Here is a 20,328-nt window from a genome sequence, read left to right as displayed (position 1 = left end):
ATCTGCCCCTCCTCATTGACCATCCCGGCGTGGTCGCGACCAGTCACATCAAGCCCAGCGGGGTGCACAGGGGGGCGACGCTCCTGCGCTTGGACTCTCATATCCTGAGCATGAGCTATCGTGGCGTTTGGTGCATGCGTGACTTCCTGATCCGCCATCATCACGAATGCAGGAACATGAGAGCGGCACGTCCCTTGATAGACTGGTTCGGAGCACGAAGAACTATAGGGTTGTGTATTTACTTGGTATGAGTTGTGCGGTGACATGAACAAGGCGACGATAGGGATGGGAATCAAGGATGAATGTGGACGTATCCAGCGTAGGCGTTCCAGCGACGACTAGGTCCATGGCGTCCTTGAAGCCACCTCTCCTCTACGCAGGATGGCGATTACAAAATACTGAGAAGGGTTGTGGACTCCAAGGTCTGTTGACTAGACTACTAACACGGTCTGTTACGGTGATGATTACCGGCCTCCGAAGCCCATCGCAAGAGCAGCTGGAAAGATGCGAGTCTGGCCGAAGTTGCTTTGCTCGCCTTGCTGTTGACCATTCCAGAAGTATAGCAACGCTGCGATGCAAGCCAATGCAGACAGCAACGTCTGAGCAGATGGCAGATCGCTAGACCCGCTTTTGTGCGCCTTGGACAGCGCTCCCGCTCCCTTGGAAAAGTTTGGAATGTTGCTCTTGAGCTCCGTAGCTGCGACTGGCAGGAGGACCACGCACGCCGTGTATAGTACCGCAATGGACCTCAAGAACAGAGCTGGCCATTCCAAGATGGAAGGCGCCCTGGGTTCCTTCTCTCCCTTGTGTACATAAGGCTGCTTGAAGAGCATGTAGATGGCATACAGGGCCACGCTAAAGAAGTGATAGACCAACAACCAAGGCTCGGGGGACAGACCCGACAGCAGCCGCACGGGTCCGCCCACGCATTCACCCCCCAACTCAAAGTAAGCAAAGCAGCCCTCTCTGAGCACCTCCAAATTTGCATCCTCAGCTCCGAACAGACTGTAGAGCGCTTGGGCCAGAATGTTGATCATGCTAGCAAGCTTTTTGCGTTCCCAGTGCCAGGATCTCAGTGCCGGCTTTAAGGAGTTCCAGGATGTCAGGTCCGCGACGGGTTTCACGCGTGGCTTGGGTGACCAGTCTGGCCCTCCAAGAGCCATTGTCAGATGCACTACGTCCCACAATCCCACAGTCATTCCGCCTGGCGACAGAGAAAAGCAAAGAGACCGAACGTCAGCCATGGTTCATACGCATAGGCTGTGCCCTGATCTCACTCACCACCAGTCAAGGGATGGCGCATGTTCATGGCATCACCCACCAAGATGACGCCCTGCCTATTCTTGTTCTGACCTTGCATGCTCGGCGGCAAGAAGCTGTTCGGCATGCTGCGGAACCTTGAACTCCTGGCTAGTTCCTCGCCCACACATTCCCGCAGCACCTCTGGAAGTTGGGGAATCACTTTTTCTCTGATGTGTGCTTGAAGTGCGCCGCTAGATTGCGACGGCAACTTTTCTCCGGGCACATCGATCAAAACTCGCGTATCGCTTGCGCTGATCTGGTATAAGAGCGTAGGACCAGCAGGGCCCAGCACCACGTGGCCATGATTTGGACTTGGCAAGGGTGCGTTGTGAAGTTCCATGGCGACAAAGTTGGACCGAACGATGGGGGCAATGCTCGAGCCATGGGTGCGTCGGAACTTGGAGAAGCAACCATCAACCACGATGGTCAAAGGTGCGGAGCAAGAGATCTCTTGAGAGACGGGTGTCGGCTGTTGTTTCGAGGTAGTGGAATGCTTGATGGTCGCGGTGATTCCTGTGACCTTTCCCGCGGCCTCGTCCTCGTTCAGCGAAGTGACGGTAGCCTGGATCGTCGTCACGTTCGGTTGAGCCATGGCGGCTCGTCTCAAAGCTTGCACGAATCGGCCATGATGGAAGCTCCTACCCTCTACTCTGCCGCTTGTCGATTGTATGCCCAGGCCCCGAGCCTCTGGGCTCTCGTCGGGATACGGAATGGGCACGGACCGCCTGCCCTGGAAGACGTGGTAGCCGTGGACTGGTGCTGCATCAATGCCTTCCAGACAGTCGAGCAGACCGAGCAAGCGCAAAGCTCGTACACCGCCTGGTTGAAGCAATTCGCCGACAATGCGATCAGGTTCGGTGAGATCGCGTTCCACAAGCAACACCTTGCGGCCCGATCTTCCAAGAGAGCTCGCAGTCGCGGCACCGACTACCCCTCCTCCCACCACGATGACATCGAACGCGCGCTCGGCAAGGTCGGTGCTGGTGCTCATGCTGGCGAACTAGGTTTCCGTTAGTTGCCTCGCGCCTAGCAACACCGCGTGCTTCGAAATACGTCGGGTCTGAGGTCGAGACTGCCAATATAGGATCGGATGAACCGTGCGCAAAGGAGGATGGCGGGCTTGTTGTGGGTACCTATACAAAAGGTGCAGAGCCAGCGGATGGGACCTGCTACCAGCAATAGGTAATGAAAGATTGTGGGTGCTAAATTAGGGACATGTTACGATACTGGCGTCGATATACGTGGGCAAGAAGAGCGCACTATGAGCTGCAGCTGCAGGTGTAACGGCATTCCATCTGTTGAGAGCGCTACATCAGCGAGCGATTGAGCTCTAATTCTGTGGAGATCTGAGAGAGTCACACAAGCGTGGTTTCCAAATCTCTCTCTACACAGGCACGCAGCAGGTAGGTGGTCCAAAAGTGGCGCCACCTGCCAGGCCACGTGGTTTCCGACAGACGCGTCCTTACGTGAGACATTCTTGATTCGTGACTGTGATTTGTGACTCCTGAGCTAATCAAGAATGCTGTGTCTGACGCTCACATCGCTCACGATATACAATCGGTGCTGTGCAGCACGCGTGCACAACAACAGCATTGAATCGTGAGCCGTACCAGAAAAGCTCACGACTACCCCAAGCACTGAGGTGCCATCGATGATGATGACCATGTCCGTGCGATGTTCCGGAAGTGCATAAAGCCGGGTCGCCACTCTCACCGCTGCTTCAAACGTTCCAAGTCGCCCAGATTGGCAGTAGTTGTGCATGGTATCACAATCGCGAATGGCGGGTCACGAGTGGTAACACAGCGATGAAGAACTCACCCAATCAAGTTGCTCCAAATCGTCGATGTGCATGGCGGCTCCGCTTCACACGCCACTATATGGATATTCTTGATGGAGTGCGCATGGTGCTCAGCAGCAGTCCATAGAAGTTTGACAACTCTAGCCTTCCACTCTGGCTGCTAGGAGTGCACGAAATTTGACTCGCAAGCTCTCGATTGTTTCGTAAAACGCGTACGACTTTGGCAGCAACAGTCACACTGAGCTGAAGTCAGCGATGAATCTTTCGTGAATCAGTGCAGGTGCGGTATGCGGCGCGCACAGCAGCCTGCCAGCGTCAGCGCGCGGTCAAAAGACACCTGAACTCCTATGTAGCCATCATCACGAACACGGAGCGCGTATATGTTTCGGCTATGTGTGTGTATTTCTATTACAGGTCTACGCCGGCGCTCATCCTAGCTCATCAAGCGTCAGGACAAGGAACATGCACCTTGCTCAGTCAAGAGTTTCACCAATCAAGCAGCAGTCCGCGCTGGAACCGAGCCGATCGAGATCTGATTCAAATTCACGACCGAATCCGTCGATCATATACAGTATATGTCGCACAAAGTAAAATGGGCCAAGATTGCCGAAATCATATAACCCAAATTCGTACGAGAGCGCGGCAAGACCCACCGTCATGAGTGGCTATTGTTTCTTGGCAGCGCATCGCCGCCACACTTGAAGCGGCTTTTACATGGGTGTGTGTGACAGTAAAAGCCACGGCCTCCGACCAGCGATGTCCACTTCGCAGTCAGCAGACGAGCAAGTGGTCAAAGCGCATGATTGAAAGCGAGCGAGAAGCTTGGACTGCGTGACAAATAAATGTGCATTGATCTGGATTCGAAGGCTCGCACGCGACGGTCAGCTGGTGGAAAGCAGCGTCCGCGCACTTGCCAACGAGAGCAACGTGGGATAAACAGAAGCTGCAAATGGAGCGTCGTTTCAGGGAGCAGAGCAACATCGCGGGAAGTCGAGCAAAGTGCCGAGCGGACAAGGGACCTAGAACACGGCGCTGCCGTTGAATGGCGAAGCGATGCCTCCTGGCAGATTTTGTGGCCAGGAAGCGAACAAGAAGGTCCATCGGCGGGTCAGACGACAGTGCGCTACCAGTTTCTCCAGATCCACCATTTCTCCAATGGGGCATCCGAACATCCTTAGGTAGAAGAGCGCGTGACAAGTCAGCAGATTGTCAGCCAAGGGCGCAAGCTGGTTGGCTTCTAGCCACTGAGCTGCACTCACCCGAGCAGAGTTTCGTGCAGGAATTGCTCCTCTGGGCGAGGTGGCCAAGATTCGAAGGCCGGGGCATCGCCAGCGACTGCCGCGAAGCTGCAAACCGAACAGGAAGGGACGTCAGATTTTTAGCCTGATGCCTTTCCGCGAGCTGCTTCGAAAGTCGACGTTCGTATCTGCACGCACTGATTATTCCAAATCCATTCAGCCACATGCTCTCCTTGTTCCACACCGGCCAGCTGTTCTTGGCCAGGATTGGCGCTCCACCTCTTCCGCTCCTCGAAAGAACTGCGATTGTACCGATCGATGAACCCCGTCCTGATGAGCAAAATATCACCCTTGTGGAAGCGTACGCCCTGAGCTCGAGCGCACTCTTGAAGCTCTGAGAGAGTGATTGCGCGCGTGGTCATCGGATCGTAAGGTGCGCGTCCGCCATTCTTCTCAGAGAGGTAGCCGTATACATCCAGCAGCACGCCCCTACGACAAGACAATATGCGTTTCATCAGCGTAACGGCGAGGTACGTATAATGACTCGATCAACGCACCTGCCGACGATTCCATGGTTTGCAAGGTGATGGATACCTGGTCTGGCAAGCGGGCTGTTCGCCGCTTGACTGTTATCCTGCTTACCCCAGGCAATGTCCGACTTTTTGATGCCTTGGTAGAAGCAGTTGACTGGAGGGAGGAGGGGGGAGTGGGGGTGTCAGCACGCAGTCACTGCGTATCTAGCACCGGCTCCAGCCTTCTCAACCACATCCGCGTGCTGCCCATTGACCACTTACGACCGAGATGACCAAAGTGCAAGAAACCGTCCCACTGGGAGCCTGACTGAGTGTTGAAGTGGATCTCTTCATCTGCCATAGGCATTTCTTCAGGCTTTGACGGATCGCTCCTGTCTTCCACAAACACGCCCTTGCTATATAGAGCACTCTTGACTGCTTTGCGCTTGTCGATGACTGCAGGTCCCGACTTAGTCACAGTGGTATGCGAAACTGCGCAACGACCGAACAAGGGCAGCTCGGGCTTGTTGAACGACCAGTTCAGAGGGATAGTCACGCCCGTTCTGACCTCCTCTTTGGATGTGCGGAGCACGAGCTCGGGGGTCAGCATATTGACTGTGCCCAGAACGTCGCCCTAGGCAGAATGTGATTTGTTATGGTCACATCAGCACGAAGCACCACTAGTGCGACAGTTCATCTTCACAGACGACTCACCTTGCCCCATACGGACCAGGCACATCCAGGGTAGCCGCCCTCAGTAGGCAAGTCTTTATAGGCTGGTAGGTGACGCCACTCGCCGCGCCTCGATCCAGCAGGAGACGTACGAATGAGTGACTGGGTAGCAGTGGACGTAGCGCTTCCCAACTGAAGAGCAATCTGAGCCAGACGTCTGGTAGAGGTTTCGGGGGTGATGGTCGAAGAGGCTGGTGCAGCCCTTGCATGTCTGGTATGCGTGCTACTAGGCTTCTCTGCATGCTCGTAATCCGGGTGGACCTGAGTGTGAGGCGCGGTCTTGGTCGGATGTTCAGGGTGCTCGCGGTAAGAGCGGCCAAAGTTGGGTACGGAGCTTGCTGAACCGCTGGTGCGGGTCACAATGGCGCCGAGAGCAGAGGCCAAGCCAGCGCGGCGTCTTCGATGCTCGTGATGGCCATGCTCGCCATGCTGCTTTTGTCGATCGTCGTCTGCGCTCATGCTGCTTTGGGGAGGGGTGAAGGAAGGCACAAGACTTGTGGAGTAGGACGTAGTAGGTGCTTGCTGAAGGCCCAATTGGTGGTGCGGATGGCTTTGTGAGGGGTGGTGGTTGGAAGCTTGAAGTGCAGAGGCCGGCACGCTGCGATGTGGAACCTTCGCAAGCCGGTAGCTCGACTACGAAGCTTCTGGTGGGGATGCGATGGTGAACACCAGGCTGGCCAAGCCAAGGGAGGCCAGATCGGTGCGTATACATGCATGTTGCCCCCCGCGCCTTTGCCTCCGCATTTGTGGGGAAACGGCAGGGCGTTCTTTCGCGCATACGCGTGCAGCCAGCAGCGAGCCTACCGTTCACGATCGCTTTGCTCGTCAATCGTGAACGCTGCTCGCCTTGCGCTGCCTGATGCCAGCGGGCGAACGCGATCAAGCTTCAGCGTCGGCAGCATGGGTGTTGCTGCTGATGTGTGACCTGCAGCAGCTGCAGTCACGAGTGCAGCATCTGCAGGACGCTTGCTTGTCCTGCAAGCAAGCCAGGCTAACACCGAAGTCTTTCACGAGCCTCGGCTTTGTACACAAAGCGCGACTGTACGCAGACATAAATTCACGACTCCACTCCACTCCACTGAAGACTGCAGGGCGGGCTCTATAAGGTCAAGAAAAGCGTCGCACGCGGTTGCACGTGATTGAGCCTCCATCGCACCGCGAGAGGGGAGCAACACACCGTGAAATAACAACATGGACGCTTGATGGAGCTGGCATACAGATGGATCAGGTCACAAATTAGCCATCACTCCGTGAGCATTCATTTGCAACACCTGCGCATGCACAGCGATCGATGGTCATGGATGCCTCGCGCGAGCCGCTTGACTTGATCAGCGCGTGCTGAGAGATCACAAGCGCTCCTCTCCATCCCTTGCTCTAGCGACGACACAGACACTCACATTCACGATTGGCATCAGCACATCGCACGTCGCGATCCACGTGCCGCTCTTATAGCACTTTCGCTACTTCTACAGAGATGTCTTCACCGGCAGCGCAGTCATTGAAAGAGCCTACAGCTCAGTCTGAGCTTCCGCCAATCGCCCCGAGCAGCTCGTCACAAATTACAGAGGACAGAAGTCCTCACTCGAGCGGAAGTACTACCGCACAAGACTTGTCCGCGTGGTCCAAGTTTTTCAACCGACATGCACAGCTTGGGAGGAATAGGAGACACAGAAATGAATCGGATCACAAGGAGTCAATGAGGAAGCTGCGCAGGCTGGTCCTAAATAGAGTACCTGACGACGATGTGAGTGTTGGATTCTGCCGCTATGCAAGAAGCGCTGCTTACGTTGCTTGCCGACCATTGCCGAAGCTCCATACGCCCTTCGGACCTTCGAGGCCATTGGTGTGGAAGCTTTTGCTCGGTGTAGACTGTTCTGCAACTCCCTACCTGGACCTCGTAGCAAGAGGCCCCTCCCCTGCACATGTCAAGATCCGCAATGATACCTTTCGGACCCTGGCTACCGACCAGGGCTTCAAAGAGCGTGTCAGCGAGGAGATGCTGATCAGGCTGCTTGAAGCCTTCGTGTGGCGTAGTATGGGTGAGGCGACTGAACAAAGGCAACGCGAGGGCACCGAGGATGGAGCTGACCTCACGCCCTTTGCCCCATGATGACAGATATGTATGAGGATGACGCTGAAGCGTCGATGGAAGAAGATGCCCCGCTATCGTTCTCCTACGTGCAGGGCATGAATGTTCTCGCAGCTCCGTTCCTCTACGTCTACTCCGCCCAGAGTGCCACTTTGACTTCAACGAGCCTAAGCGATCCGGCTGCCAAAGGCAAGCAGAGAAAGATCGGCAGCGAGATGGAAGCCTTTTACTGCTTTGCTGCTTTCATTGAGCGGTGTTGTCCACTGTATGTTCAGCCTACTCTCGTGGGTGTGCATGCGGGCCTGGAGGTGAGACTTCGCGGCATTGCGGTGGCTCAGAGCAGAAAACGCTGACAGGCTTTGCGCTGTGACAAACTTTCAGCTCCTCGATCGATGCCTAAACATTGCCGATCCGAGTCTCTTTGCTCATCTGCGCTCCAAGAACCTGACGGCTGAGCTCTATGCGTTTCCCTGTGAGTCAAGCATGCCCAAACCCCCCAAGGCACTGTGCACTAGGCCGACGGCGCGGATTCAGCCCTTGACGTTACGCTGAACTGCGCGCTTTCGCAGCTGTGTTGACGCTGTGCGCCTGCACAGCGCCCCTAAGCGAAGTGTTGCACCTCTGGGATTTCCTTCTAGCTTTCGGAGTGCATCTCAACATCCTCTGTGTTGTGGCTCAGCTGCTGCTGATGAGGGATCAGCTCATGGACAGCGCAAGTCCTATGAAGCTACTCAGAAGCTTTCCGCCCATCAAAGCCAGAGCTATCATCGGCATCACGACCACTCTGGTCAGGGATCTGCCTGATGAGATATATGAAGAATTGGTGGCTCATGTGAGTCACACAGTCTTGGTCGAAGCGCTGTACATTACCGATCGAAAAGAGTCTGACGCGTCCGAGCACATTCTCTTGCACAGACCGGTGTGATGCTTTGAAGCGAGGCTGTTCCTGACGGCGGTGCTCCTCTTCGCGCTGGTTGTACGGTTGTCTCGAAGATATTGTCACCGCTCCTACACCTACTGCGCACGCTGAACACTTTTCAAATGCATGTTGTACAATAGCTCGCTTTCGTCGTCAGCTGTTGCCGGCGTGTCACTCCCGAGTGTCACACATCTCATTCATAAAATGTCATTAAAGGTCTTGACGGTCATCAATAAAGGTCACGTCGGAGGAATCGCTGCCCGCGAGTGGAAGACTGCCAGCGAGCAAAGTGAGGAAATGGGCGGTGTCACGATAGAGGGGCGGATAAAGGCAGCGCATGTGAAGCCGGACCTGTGCCCCAGGGCTCGGGTGTGGATCCAGTAGCGCGCAGTAAGAATGCTGCAATAGGGAGATTGCATCGCTTGAAAAAATGTCCTAGGGAGAGGGAAGAAAGAAAGGAATAGAAATTGTCCATGAAATGTGTGCTAGCCTCAGACGACGCCAGCCCAGCGATTGCGAAGGCCTTCGAGCCAACGGCCATAAAGCAAATCCACAATGGGCGAGCTCCTCTCCGCCTCCGGTTGGGCATGTTGAGAAGGTGAGCTCGGTTGAAGCTTGGCCCTAAAGGTAGTTGAGATATTGGATCTGGCCTGCTCGTTCTCGCTCATGCCCACCAAGAGATCCACGATGGTCGTGTATGCCAGCTTGGGGTTCGCTTCGCCCAACTCGGAGAAGCCCTTGGAGATCATCTCTAGCGCTTCGATTTCCCTCGCCGGCAGCTCTTCTCGCTTGCTCTGCTCCAGCACAGGCAAGACAATGTCGTTGACGAGACTGTGACCCGCGCTTTCCAGATCAGCTTCTTCGGGGATGCTGCCCTCGCTGCTTCGACTCTTGCGGTGGCCCGGTCGCGAAGGCGTAGAGGAGCCACTCGAGGCGCTAGCCTTTGGTGATTTGAAGGCAGAGGCGGTCGGATCCGAGGCTGAGCGGGGGCTCGCTTCGGCATTTCGCAGAGATCCGATGTACTCGGCGCTGATGCGCGCACTGCCACCTGCGTCGAGTCGTTTCACAGGCCGGATGGTGTCCATACCAGACGCCACATCCGCTTCTCGCAGCACAGTCCCGTTGATGTCTCTGCGCTCGTTCCAGCTACTCCTCCGTGACCGGTTTGCGTTGGCACGCGCCCAGCTCGCAGTAGCATCCACTGAAGATGACGGTGAGTGCGCAACACCTTGGCGAGGCGTGACCGGCTCGGCAACCTGATCACGACTGCCAGGTGGCGGAATGAGATGCTGCGACTTTGAAGAGCCAGCATCAAGATCTTCTGGCTCAGGTCCACCTGGCCGCATACCTCTGAAGGAGTTTTTGAGAGCATTGACGTGTACAGAAGAAGTCGAGACGTCCTCTCGCATAGGCGTGGATGCTGCACTCGTTGCCGGCGTACTTCGGCCGCCTCGTGATGCAGAGTCGCTCAGATCAGCGTCGCTATTGACGCTGGCTTCGTCCTCTTCGGCCGCAGCCCCAATGGCACCCGCAGCTTCAGCTTGCTGACGGCTGCGACGGGTGACGGTGCTTTCCATAGCGCCCATGAGCCCTTCGGCTGGTCTTTGGCCCTTGACAGTGGCATATCCGGGACGATCCTCGCCTACGCTTGGTGGTCCACGGCCAACCGTTGCCCAGACGTCTATGCTCTCCAAGCTTTGATCTCCAGGAGAGTCCAGTGTGGATCGGATGGTGTCAAATTGCCATTCGCTCATCATCGTGCCGTTGCGCCCGACTGTGCTGGCTGCGTCCGAGTCGGCAATCTCGCTAGCTGACTGGAGGTGATCGCGGACAATGTTGCCACCGCGATTTGCTCCGCGCGCCTTGTGCTCTTGATGTCTCTGAATCAATTCGGTCAGCACGCTCGTTTTGCGTGCACCCTTGATGAAACGGTGACTGAGCAGCTCCTTTACCGACGGTCTTTGCTTCGGTTCCTTAATCAGACACAGGTCCACGAAGTCTTTGAATTCGCGGCTGAAGTTGCCTTCCAGCACCGGAGGCTTGGCCTTCGGAATCAAGAAGAGCACCCGCATAGGGTGGTACTCGGCCAGCGGTGGCTCTCCTTTCGCCATCTCGATGGCCGTGATACCTAGGGACCACACGTCCGCCTTGGCGTCATAGCCTGCCTGACGAATGACTTCCGGCGCCATCCAGAAAGGGGTGCCGACGAACGTGTTGCGCCTCGACTTGTTGTTGGAGAGCTGAGCAGCGACGCCAAAGTCGGCTAAGTGGTAGGAATGAGCGTGTATGAATGTGTGAGCGTCGCACGTGGCACATAGCACCAGAGCTTTGATAGCATATACCCACCAAGCTTGACCTTTCCGCTGGCGCTGAGGAGCACATTGGCAGCCTTGATATCACGGTGTATCTTTCCCTCATTGTGCAAGTACTCGAGCCCGAAGAGCAGCTCCCTGCAGACGATCGCGATGTGCTCTTCGCGGAATGGGCCAGCTTTGAGCAAGTCGAGACACGAACCTCCTGCAAGGTACTCCATGACTGTGATCCGGGGAGAACATCAGGATGACAAGGTGGGCGAGAAAGGTCAGTTTGCAAGCAGAGGTATGATTGTGCATAGAGTCGCGAGATCAAACGAGGTCACACTCACCGATCCAGAGCTTGTACCCCTTCACGAAGCTTCCGTAATACCTTGTGACCCATTCGCTATCACATTGAGCTAAGTGCGCGATTTCCATCTGAATTTCGGAAATGTCATCGTCTGAATCTTCCAGATCTATTTGTTTGATAGCTACGATCTGTCTGGTCTCTTTGTGCATAGCCCGATACACTGTGCCAAAAGAGCCCGTTCCAAGCTTTTCCAGCAATTGGTATTGTTCAGAGAGAGCTGCGCCGCTCGCAGCTGGTTTGGCAGGACGAGAAGTCGCCCTTGTGCCGTGCGCAGCCGTATTTGTGGTTCCTGAGGCTGCATTGGCCAGTGCGACCGCTGATGGAATCACGGATGACGTGACGGCATCGTTGCTGCCATTGTTGCTAGCTCGAGGCAGATCCTTGTGTGCACTGCTTCTTCGTGGACTCAACAGCGGTGAGCGAGTGATGTTCGGCTAATGATGAAAGCATTTGTGATATCAGCAGAGCGGAGTGCGACGCATGAGCGAAGATTCAAGACGAGTCACTCACCATGACGACCGCGGACTTCGGAGTTGACTGCCTAGCAAGGCAGAGCAGTCAAAGCAAAGCGTCCGCACGTTCCAAAAGGGAGTTGCCTGACTTCACCAGGAGGGTGCGATTGTCAGTTCTAGCCAAAGTCCTTCGCGCCCTATGCAGGTGGAGCAAAAATAGAGCAGATGGCCGGATCTGGGCGGGAATCGTGAAAGGTCGTGATGGGTCGTCGCGAGGATTGGCTCCAGGAAGCAACAAAGAGAAAACTCTCCAGGCTCGAATGGGTGTCGCTCGGCACTATTGTCGAGCACAAGTTGATGGACTGGGGTCGAGAGGATACGCTGGATTGGCAAGATGGAGCGGCGGGTCGTCAAAGGAGCCAATTTAGGGCCAAGTCGATGAGAAGTAGAGCAGTATAATGGAGAGATGGAGCGATTCGGCAGCAGCAAGCAAAGTTGTGTCAATGGAGCTGAGAGTCACGAGTGATGATGGCTCTTGGTCGCAGGGCCCCCCGATAGAGCGAGCGCACAGCCTGGCTTGGTTCAAGGGTCAAGGAAGGGCCGACGGCGGAAAAAGAACCGCGATCCCGACCTCGGGATCGATCGAGGAGGACTGGGGAGCCGCCTCGCCAGCCACCACAGCGGGCCGCGCTCCCGCTTACAAGCTGCCTATGCGCCCAACGCGGTGCTCCTGCAAACCTGCCCGCGTTTCTGCTGTATTCACGCGATTGAAAGGGGCTGGTGCTGCTGAGATTGGGCGCGCGACGACCTGAAAGGACGGGCACGCGTTACGCGCGTGCTGCATGCATGCGCGTGTCTTCATGCGCGGGCAGCAGCGACGCTCGTGATGTGCCCACACCACGCTCCTAAACCGCCGACCGGATGACGCACAAGCAGGTGATGTGCGCGAGACCCCTAAACTCACGACTGGAGCAACGCACGCACGCTAGAGGTTCATGCGAAGGGCGGGCAAAAGTCATCCTATCCCAAGCACCAGTCTGAGTTGGCATGCAGCGTGAGTCGTGAGTCATGCAGTCACGACTCACGAGTCATTCGGTCGCGGACGGAGTTACCAGCTTCTTTTTTGGAGACAGAGCCACGTCAACTGGCAGCCACTACATGGCGATTCTCGATGAACATTCGTGATTCAAGATTTACCCACAATCTTCGAGCTCCATGCGCTTCACGAACGGATGACGATTGGTTTGCACGCTCGCAGCTGCTCGCATTCCCACGGCTGGCTTCTCGCACACATCCTGGCGTGAAGGAGAGAGACATCCGCGCTTCTGTACCTCCATCCACGAGTCACGCGTGTACTGAGGCCCAAGTAACAATCTGAATAGCCTCGATCAAGAGGGAGAAGATGCCCACCACAGGGCTGGAATAGATCATTCGCTTTGCCTCGCGTGTCTAGCCTCTTGACGATGGGCCTTTGGCCTGCAACTCTACCGCTCGGGCTCGTGTGTATTGCGTACAATCTGGGCCCTGGTCTTACCATAAAAGGCAAGAATATCAGCCCTTTGGGGGCCCGCCCTGTGCTCCTCCGCATCGTGGTTCATACGCCTCGCGCTTTCTCGCACTGATGATCAATGTCAAGCTTGCCCGACGGATCGCGAATCCCGTTCTTTGCACGACACTCCAAGATTCCCTCATTTTGCGCATGCCAAATGATGACGGTCGGCGGTGACCTTCAAGAGCGTCTAGTGTGGGGAAACCACTCGTGACTCAAGCGGCAGGCCGATTTGCTTCATAGCCGGTGATCGGAGCCGCTTCAATACGCAAAGCCTCTGCAGCAGATTCGAATCTGACTCCTACTTCTCGTGCTAAAAGATAGACGAGCTTTCAGTACTCTGGGGTCCCGCATTGAAGCGGATGCGGGGCACTCGCTCGGCAAACATCTACAAGTCACGCGCGTTTGACTTCTGATTCAGGGACCAGCCATGCACAAGCCAAGTGACGCCCCTCGAGTTTCACCTTTGTGGCGCATTTTACATTTCTAATTGACGGCAAACGCATTCTTTATTTTGGTTCGCCTCTCCTCTGTGGGATTCGTCAAAAGATTGCGTCAAAGCTGCTTCGCAACTTTACAACAGAAAGGATGCTGACGAGCCACACAAAGCCAATCCTGGACTCGACGAGATCACGTGACTACGCGCTCCGCTTTTGTCCGTGCGAGCGTGGCGGTGCAAGATAAAGAGCGCTCGCTGCGCACCAGCAGGCAAGCGCGAGACCCTGCACAGCAACATCAGCGCGCGTGCCCTTGTTTCCCGCTTCTTTCACGATGATTCGTGATTCGTGGTTGTGATTGATCGACAGCTGAGCGACAGGAAGCAGGTCGATCGCAATCGAATCGAATCTCAGCAGCGAATCAAGATTGGGCTCTCGATATAGACAACTCCACCTTTGCCTCATCTTCTTCGTCCTCTACACCTGGCCGCTCGTGCACACTGACACGTGGGCACAGAAGGAATCTTTGGAGATAGCGTCGTGGGCATTCCTCTTCTCGCCACCCAAAGGATCCCGACTAACGACTCGACTCCTTCAACTCCAAGCTTCGCCCAACATGCCACACGTGCAGGTCATCAACGAGACGCAGCTACCCTTGCACATATCTCTTCGGCAGATCTCGCCACTGCATTACCAGAATAACGTGCTTCCTGGGAACAAGGCTGATTTCCATTGTGGTCGGGTATGGTTCACCATCGAAGCGCGGATAGATAGGGGAGGAGACAATGATGGTAGTTACAGCAAGTTTGAGACTTTTGCCGCTCCTGTCGCCGTGACGTTGACGGTGCTAAGTCTGGGTGCTGGCGCGGTGTACGTGGCGGCAGCAGGAGGAGCGAGTGCTGCATTTGCCAGCGTAAGCGCAAGAGTGGGAGCTGCTGCCGCTTCCCACGCACCCACTGCCAGGAGACTGTACAAGTACGCCAGGAAAGGTCAGCGCGTGGTGCAGATAGGTCAGGTCTTGGGCATCGGCGGTGGCGCCATCGCCGGAAAGAGGCTGGCAGAAAAGGAGACTCCTTCAGCAGAGCAGGAAGGCCGACAGAAGCCTCACACGGGCGTGTCCAGCAAAGTGCAGGATGAGGGAGAACAGAAAAGTCAAGGACTGCTGGGAGGACTGCTGGACTGGGACGAGAAGAAACGAGTCAAGGAAGCTAAAAAGGTCCTCAAGGGCCTGCTCGAGGGAAGCGTGGTCAGGTGAGCTCAGAGAAGAGGTGCTCGGGATCACTTGGCATTGAAGCGTGCTGATACGCTGCATCGTGCTCCTGCAGCTCTGCGGGCTGGTATATGGGCGGCGATCGAGTAATCCGCATCAAAGGCGGTCCTCGTGCAACCCAGCTGGAAGACATCTTGGTCATTGAAACCGACACACTCGAGGACTTTGTCGTGACAGGCGATGAGGCACCCGCATCCTCCCTCCACGAAGAGAATGGCCTGAGTCAGTCCCAGGGATGGTTCGGATCGTTCCGCAAGCCGAAACAGGACAAAGGAGTGAAAGGGGCGGCAGGTGCAGAGAAGTCAGCTTGCAGTATGACGGAGCAGGATATCAAAGATGCTGCCGCGTCACAAAGCGATCAGAGCGCGGGCGTGGAGACCGAGCCACAGCTTGTGGAGGCTATGGATGCCACTTCTCTACAGTCACCGTCGAGCTCTCATGCGCCTTCTTCGATCAGCAGTCGAGCCAGCGCTGAATCTTTGTTCACCAGAGTGAAGCGTTCTAGAGCCGAGCGAGCTGACCGTATGGCCACGCTGGCAGCGAAACCTGCGGCAGAAGGCCCTAGACGGGAATTGCAGAGGAGCAGCAAGACGACTGCAGATGCAGAAAAGGAAGCCGAAGAGAGTGCTGATGAGGTGGTGGGTGAGGATTTTGCGCCAGCTCGAGTTGTGCCCAGTCCGCTGCCACCGCCTGATGATGACGAGAGCAATCCGCCGACGACGGAGCGAGTCTTGAAAGAGATGGGATTTACTGAAGAACAAGTGCAACGTGCCATCAAAGCGACTGGCCGGCCTGAGGATGCCGCATTAGCGGAGAAAGAAGCGGACTCTTTGCGAAAAGGAGATGCGGATGGAGCAGAGCGGGCCAAGGTGGAAAGAGAAGCTGCTACGGAAGCTGCACTGCTATGGCTCTTTGAGAATGCGGACAGGCAAGTGCCTTACGTGGAAGAAGGCAAAGCTGCTATGGGGCAGCTTGCACCCTCTGTCGCCAGTGGGAGCAGACCTACAACAGCAGGATCTGCACACCCAAGCATATCTGCACCAGTGCGGGATGTAGCGACGCCCCCGTCGGAAGCGGTGACCACGCCTTCGCTCGGCTTTGCGCGCACAGACCAGCCTGAGACCACACCTGGATCGAATACAGCGGCGACGAGCGCCACGTCCAAGCCCAAGCCCCAGGTGGTGGGAGCGGACGCAGTCACCACGCCGCACTGGACCACAAAGATCACCAAGCTGGCGGAGAGCTCTGGCGCTTCAAAGTTGATCAAAGAAGGTGCGGACATCTTGACCAAGAAGAGCCATCAATGGCTTGCTGCCGAAGATCCGGCTAAAAGAACAACCGCGAATGCTATCGAAGGTGCCAAGCCTCCTCAAAAGAGCTCAACGACAACATCAGCCAAAAAGTAGACAAGCGCTCAGACGTATGCCGAGCCGACCCGTACGCTCCCCTTTACATGTCCCGCTGCTGTCTGCTTATCGAAGTATCACATTAGGGCATTTGTGTCCACAACACAAGTTTGTACCCCTGCTCCTCCACTATACCAACTTTAAGGACGCATGTGAGTAACACAATGGGGCACTTTGCAGAAATGGTCAAGGTTGTCAGGCCACCAATCTGAATCGTTCTGGCAAAACGTGAATCTTGCCTTTGCCTAGCTGCTGGTGCTGGCTTTTTTCATGAGGGCGGGTCGGATGGACGTCAGGTCTCTCATGCACTGTGGTGCCTCGCAGTGTGACCGAACATCAGTTGCGGTGCTGCAAGTGTCAAGCAGACATGCAATCTGAGTGTTGACAAGAGATCTCGATTCAAATGTCAAGGATAGGATTTGTAGTCAAGAGTAGCTGGGAGTGATGCCCGATGGAAACCACGTGGGAATAGAAGCTAGAATGATTTGAGCCTCACAATTCACCCGGCGGGTTCGCCGGCAGGTGAATTCAAGATCGTGTCGAGGCTTTGGCGAGGCGATATGACGCAAATCCCTCCACAGCCACATCACCCATGCACACGCGTATGTGCAGGCTGGCATATCCTGATGCCGAGCCCTCAGCATGCAGGGCCGGACTGTGATGCGGCAGGCACCGATCGAGAGGCGCGCGGAGGCACAAGCACTCGTGACTGCGAGTCGCGCCACGCACTCACAACTCACTCATCAAACTGCAGCACAGCGGCAGTCTAGAGTGCATGGTGAGTGTCAACAAGGCTGGAGCACATCGTCGCAGGTACAGCTAGCTTGGCGAAGCACTCACACTTGTCAAGCAAAGCTTCCTCGCACTTCCGGCGCACTTCGCAACCTTCAATCGGCTACGGCGCTGCATGTATGCACCGAGATTCCGTTGCCTGACCCAAATCGAAATAATCGCGTCCACGATTCACGACTGATCGTGAGCGACGCGTTGGTGATTCGCGTAAACCACCGCCGCCACTTGACCTTGTCAACTACGACATCCATAGCCGTCCTGTCTCACCATCAGTCTTGGACCCAATTTGACCTGTCGGACTTATCGCATCGCACTCGATCATCGAATCGAAGCGACTTCCGACAGACTTATCTAGGCATATACGACTGGGTGTCTCCATCCATTGACAAACACTCGTCACTTTAAACATGTCGCTGCTTCGGAGAGCGCAGCAGCAAATCGCGCACACATCCACGCTACCTGCTTTGGGCAACAAGGATCTGAGGTCGCTGCAGGATGTTATCACCAACGAAAAGGAATTCATCAAGTCTGGTGCTCGTGCAGGCAGCGACTGGCAGCGAAGTGCGGAATCGCTAAAGTCGTGGGGAGAGTCGGAAGGCGAGGATCTGGCAGTGAGTGCTTTTCGCGCCGGACTGTGCTTGCCGGAGACTTACTGAGCGACGCAACTGTCGCCCAATCACTTGTGCGCATCCGCAAACGTTCAGGACATTACGCATAAGCTCTGCTCATTGATGGCGCACTACAATTCTGCCAACACTCGCTTTGCCTCTCATCTCGCCACCACACGTTTGCACTTCAAAGCTATTCGCACTCGCGAGGAAGCGTTGGCCCAGCTCAAAAATTCGAAAGCGCGATTGGCTTCGAGAATTGAAGGTCTGGAGAAGAAACTGGCAAAGATGGGACCGGAGAACAAGGAGCTTATGAAGACGACGACAGATCTCAAAGATCGAAGAAACGAGATGGAGGTGATGAGCAGAGAGCTGTTGGAAGAGGAAGCCAACATAGGTGATTTTAAGAGAAAGACGGTCAAGGAGGCTAGCGGCCTCAAGCTTGGAGGTCTACTCGAGTTTGCCGAGAAAATTACTGTGAGTAGCAGGGCCAAGAGCCGTTCCAACTGGCTCGGCTTAGCATGAGCTCATGCCTAGCGATACTCCCCACTCAGATCATTGCCGAGGTGGGCAAACTGATGATCGAGCAGATTCCGCTCGAAACGACTACACCTGGACAGCAGCGTGCCCCCTACTATGGGCATGCGAAGACTGAACAACTGCTCTCCGAAGCCACGCAATTTATTGCAGATGTCGGATTTGCACCTGGCCCCTCGGACGGCCGACCGCCTCGCGGCAATCATCTGCCCGATGATAGCTTGGACGCAGGCAATCCATACAACGGTCAGGATAATGCAGACGTTGACCTAGCTAGAGAGGACAGTGAGACGGCGGACACAAACCCGTACATCACAGGTGCTCAGCTCAACGGCACCCCAATCTACGCAGCACATGCTACACTACCGCCATCCGGTGCCGATGCAGCGCATTGGAGTTCCGCGGACGCTCGGAACCAAGCGGAAGATCAGCATCAATCGGGCAACAACTTTGACAATTCTCACTTGCAAGCTGATGCGCAGAACGTTTGGACTGAGGAGCGCATTCAGACGCCTGTTGACGAGCGCGTGGGTCGTTGGCAACAGGATAACGTAGCTCGTCCCAACGGCTCTGCTGCAGGCAGCAGGCAGAACAGTACTCATGATGTCAGAGCCAGTGCAGCGTATGGAGGTATCAGCTATGGCGCGGACGAGGATGGACCTGGAGATACACAGCCTTCCGGGCCCAGACTAGGATTGCATGATCCGAGTGGAGCTCCTGCCTCCTACTATAGTCAGAGCGCTGCAGCCCCGGAAGCGTCGACTGGACCCAGGTTGGGTATGCATGATCCGGAATCAACGTACTACAGTCATGCCCCGACCATCGCGCCGCCACGCATCTCCACTCCTGCAAACGGCTCTGCTCACAGCCACAATCCGCCTACAAGCAGCTATGCTGCTGCGCCGAGCTCGCCCGGGGCGAACCGGCAGTCAGCGACGCTCGCGTCCTTGAGCGCTGCAGCAGCGTCTTCGTCGGACTTTCAGCCTCCGTCCTTGCCCCCTGTGAGGACTTCTTCACCGTTCCGCTCCGGAGGGTACGAAGCGCCCGAAGGAGGCAGAAAGGTCAGCGCAGCAGCTTTCAGGAAAGGCTTCAATCGCAACCCTTCTTCAAGCAACGTGGCTGCAATGGGCATTGGATCTGGGGCTGCAGCGCATGGTGATCAGGGCACCTATGGTAGTCAGGTGTCTAGCCCTGTCGTTGGCAACGAGGAAGGTGCTGAAGGTACCACTGCACCGCTATCCATTCGCAGAAGGATGAGTTCGGGCCTAGGTCTGAACGTCACCGACCCCGTTCCTCCTTATGCCGATCAGTCTCACAACGGACCAGCCGGCTCAAATGCACACCTGGCATGAGCCAGCCTGCCCAAGGCCTTTAGCTCGCTGCCGTGCTTGCGACAAAGACGCACTGGCGTCAACCCTCTGCTTCATACCCTCTCCGACCTTTCTAATGTCCCTGGACTTCCTGCTTGTCGCCTCTTGTGGCCTGCTCTGCGCGCCTGTCTCCAAAAAGCTTCTGCAACTGAGACTCAGACACACAAATGATATCCGTTTGGACCAGCGCTACGTTCCGCTATTTCGCCTGTCTGAGCGACGTCTTTCGAATTGTGCCAGACTTTGCAGACCTTATTCACGTTTCAAGACCATTTGATTTCGGGCCTCTGAATCTTTGAGGTCGCTTGTCAGGGCGACTTGTCGTTTGGTAGTCGATGATTGCGCAGCGCGGCTGGAGGAAAGGTAAGGGGAGGAGGGGAGACTACAAGTTCGACCAAAAGTGCCCACCGAATCTTTACACCTTTCCCTTCTTCTGAGGAAAAGTCTCAGACTCTCCTTCGCGCTCTGCTTCTAAAAGGAGACGATCAACTTCAGCGTGGTACGGCTCGACGACATCTTCTTCGAGCGCGAGGGCCGTGTCTGTATGCAGTTTTTGCTTTTGCCACCCCCAGTCGTCGAAGGCGGTCCAACCATGCTTTGTGATGCTGAAGTTCTCAAGTCCGGCAGGCGAGGGTATCAGCTTTGACAAGCCT

The 20,328-nt window shown here is 55.8% G+C and overlaps 7 protein-coding genes across 7 annotated transcripts; 4 read left to right on the top strand and 3 right to left on the bottom strand.

Moving 5' to 3' along the window:
* Nucleotides 1-192: 192 nt before the first annotated feature.
* On the bottom strand, nt 193-2,641 carry IE81DRAFT_299468 (SE-domain-containing protein). The gene is made up of 2 exons (XM_025512201.1): nt 1,282-2,641; nt 193-1,204 (listed from the first exon to the last, which is right to left on the bottom strand). The coding sequence occupies exons 1-2, from the start codon at nt 2,291-2,293 to the stop codon at nt 465-467; spliced, it is 1,752 nt and encodes a 583-aa protein (XP_025371352.1). The 5' UTR covers nt 2,294-2,641; the 3' UTR covers nt 193-464.
* Nucleotides 2,642-3,912: 1,271 nt separating this feature from the next.
* IE81DRAFT_311036 (hypothetical protein) lies at nt 3,913-6,244 on the bottom strand. The gene is made up of 6 exons (XM_025512432.1): nt 5,565-6,244; nt 5,133-5,484; nt 4,896-5,025; nt 4,537-4,827; nt 4,360-4,446; nt 3,913-4,273 (listed from the first exon to the last, which is right to left on the bottom strand). Exons 1-6 carry the CDS (start codon nt 6,039-6,041, stop codon nt 4,120-4,122), a joined length of 1,491 nt encoding a protein of 496 aa, XP_025371351.1. The 5' UTR covers nt 6,042-6,244; the 3' UTR covers nt 3,913-4,119.
* Nucleotides 6,245-6,843: 599 nt separating this feature from the next.
* IE81DRAFT_321590 (TBC-domain-containing protein) lies at nt 6,844-8,719 on the top strand. Its single transcript, XM_025513393.1, has 6 exons — nt 6,844-7,326; nt 7,393-7,621; nt 7,699-7,979; nt 8,053-8,143; nt 8,241-8,503; nt 8,587-8,719. Exons 1-6 carry the CDS (start codon nt 7,057-7,059, stop codon nt 8,602-8,604), a joined length of 1,152 nt encoding a protein of 383 aa, XP_025371350.1. The 5' UTR covers nt 6,844-7,056; the 3' UTR covers nt 8,605-8,719.
* Nucleotides 8,720-8,838: 119 nt separating this feature from the next.
* Nucleotides 8,839-11,867, bottom strand: IE81DRAFT_37407 (Pkinase-domain-containing protein). Its single transcript, XM_025517284.1, has 4 exons — nt 11,765-11,867; nt 11,235-11,688; nt 10,937-11,125; nt 8,839-10,853 (listed from the first exon to the last, which is right to left on the bottom strand). The coding sequence occupies exons 1-4, from the start codon at nt 11,765-11,767 to the stop codon at nt 9,082-9,084; spliced, it is 2,418 nt and encodes an 805-aa protein (XP_025371349.1). The 5' UTR covers nt 11,768-11,867; the 3' UTR covers nt 8,839-9,081.
* A 2,283-nt stretch (nt 11,868-14,150) lies between these two features.
* On the top strand, nt 14,151-16,461 carry IE81DRAFT_37343 (hypothetical protein). The gene is made up of 4 exons (XM_025517283.1): nt 14,151-14,943; nt 15,018-15,600; nt 15,688-15,816; nt 16,151-16,461. The coding sequence occupies exons 1-4, from the start codon at nt 14,309-14,311 to the stop codon at nt 16,223-16,225; spliced, it is 1,422 nt and encodes a 473-aa protein (XP_025371348.1). The 5' UTR covers nt 14,151-14,308; the 3' UTR covers nt 16,226-16,461.
* A 228-nt stretch (nt 16,462-16,689) lies between these two features.
* IE81DRAFT_37257 (hypothetical protein) lies at nt 16,690-17,781 on the top strand. Its single transcript, XM_025517281.1, has one exon. It carries the CDS (start codon nt 17,011-17,013, stop codon nt 17,563-17,565), a length of 555 nt encoding a protein of 184 aa, XP_025371347.1. The 5' UTR covers nt 16,690-17,010; the 3' UTR covers nt 17,566-17,781.
* Nucleotides 17,291-19,703, top strand: IE81DRAFT_37309 (hypothetical protein). The gene is made up of 3 exons (XM_025517282.1): nt 17,291-17,771; nt 17,865-18,245; nt 18,323-19,703. The coding sequence occupies exons 1-3, from the start codon at nt 17,568-17,570 to the stop codon at nt 19,655-19,657; spliced, it is 1,920 nt and encodes a 639-aa protein (XP_025371346.1). The 5' UTR covers nt 17,291-17,567; the 3' UTR covers nt 19,658-19,703.
* The last annotated feature ends 625 nt before the right edge of the window (nt 19,704-20,328 follow it).

Source organism: Ceraceosorus guamensis (assembly GCF_003144195.1).
Source record: "Ceraceosorus guamensis strain MCA 4658 unplaced genomic scaffold IE81scaffold_13, whole genome shotgun sequence".
In the NCBI taxonomy this organism is placed as follows: domain Eukaryota; kingdom Fungi; phylum Basidiomycota; class Exobasidiomycetes; order Ceraceosorales; family Ceraceosoraceae; genus Ceraceosorus; species Ceraceosorus guamensis.
The sequence above is the reverse complement of the archived record's forward strand: the minus strand, read 5'-3'. Positions and strand labels throughout refer to the sequence as shown.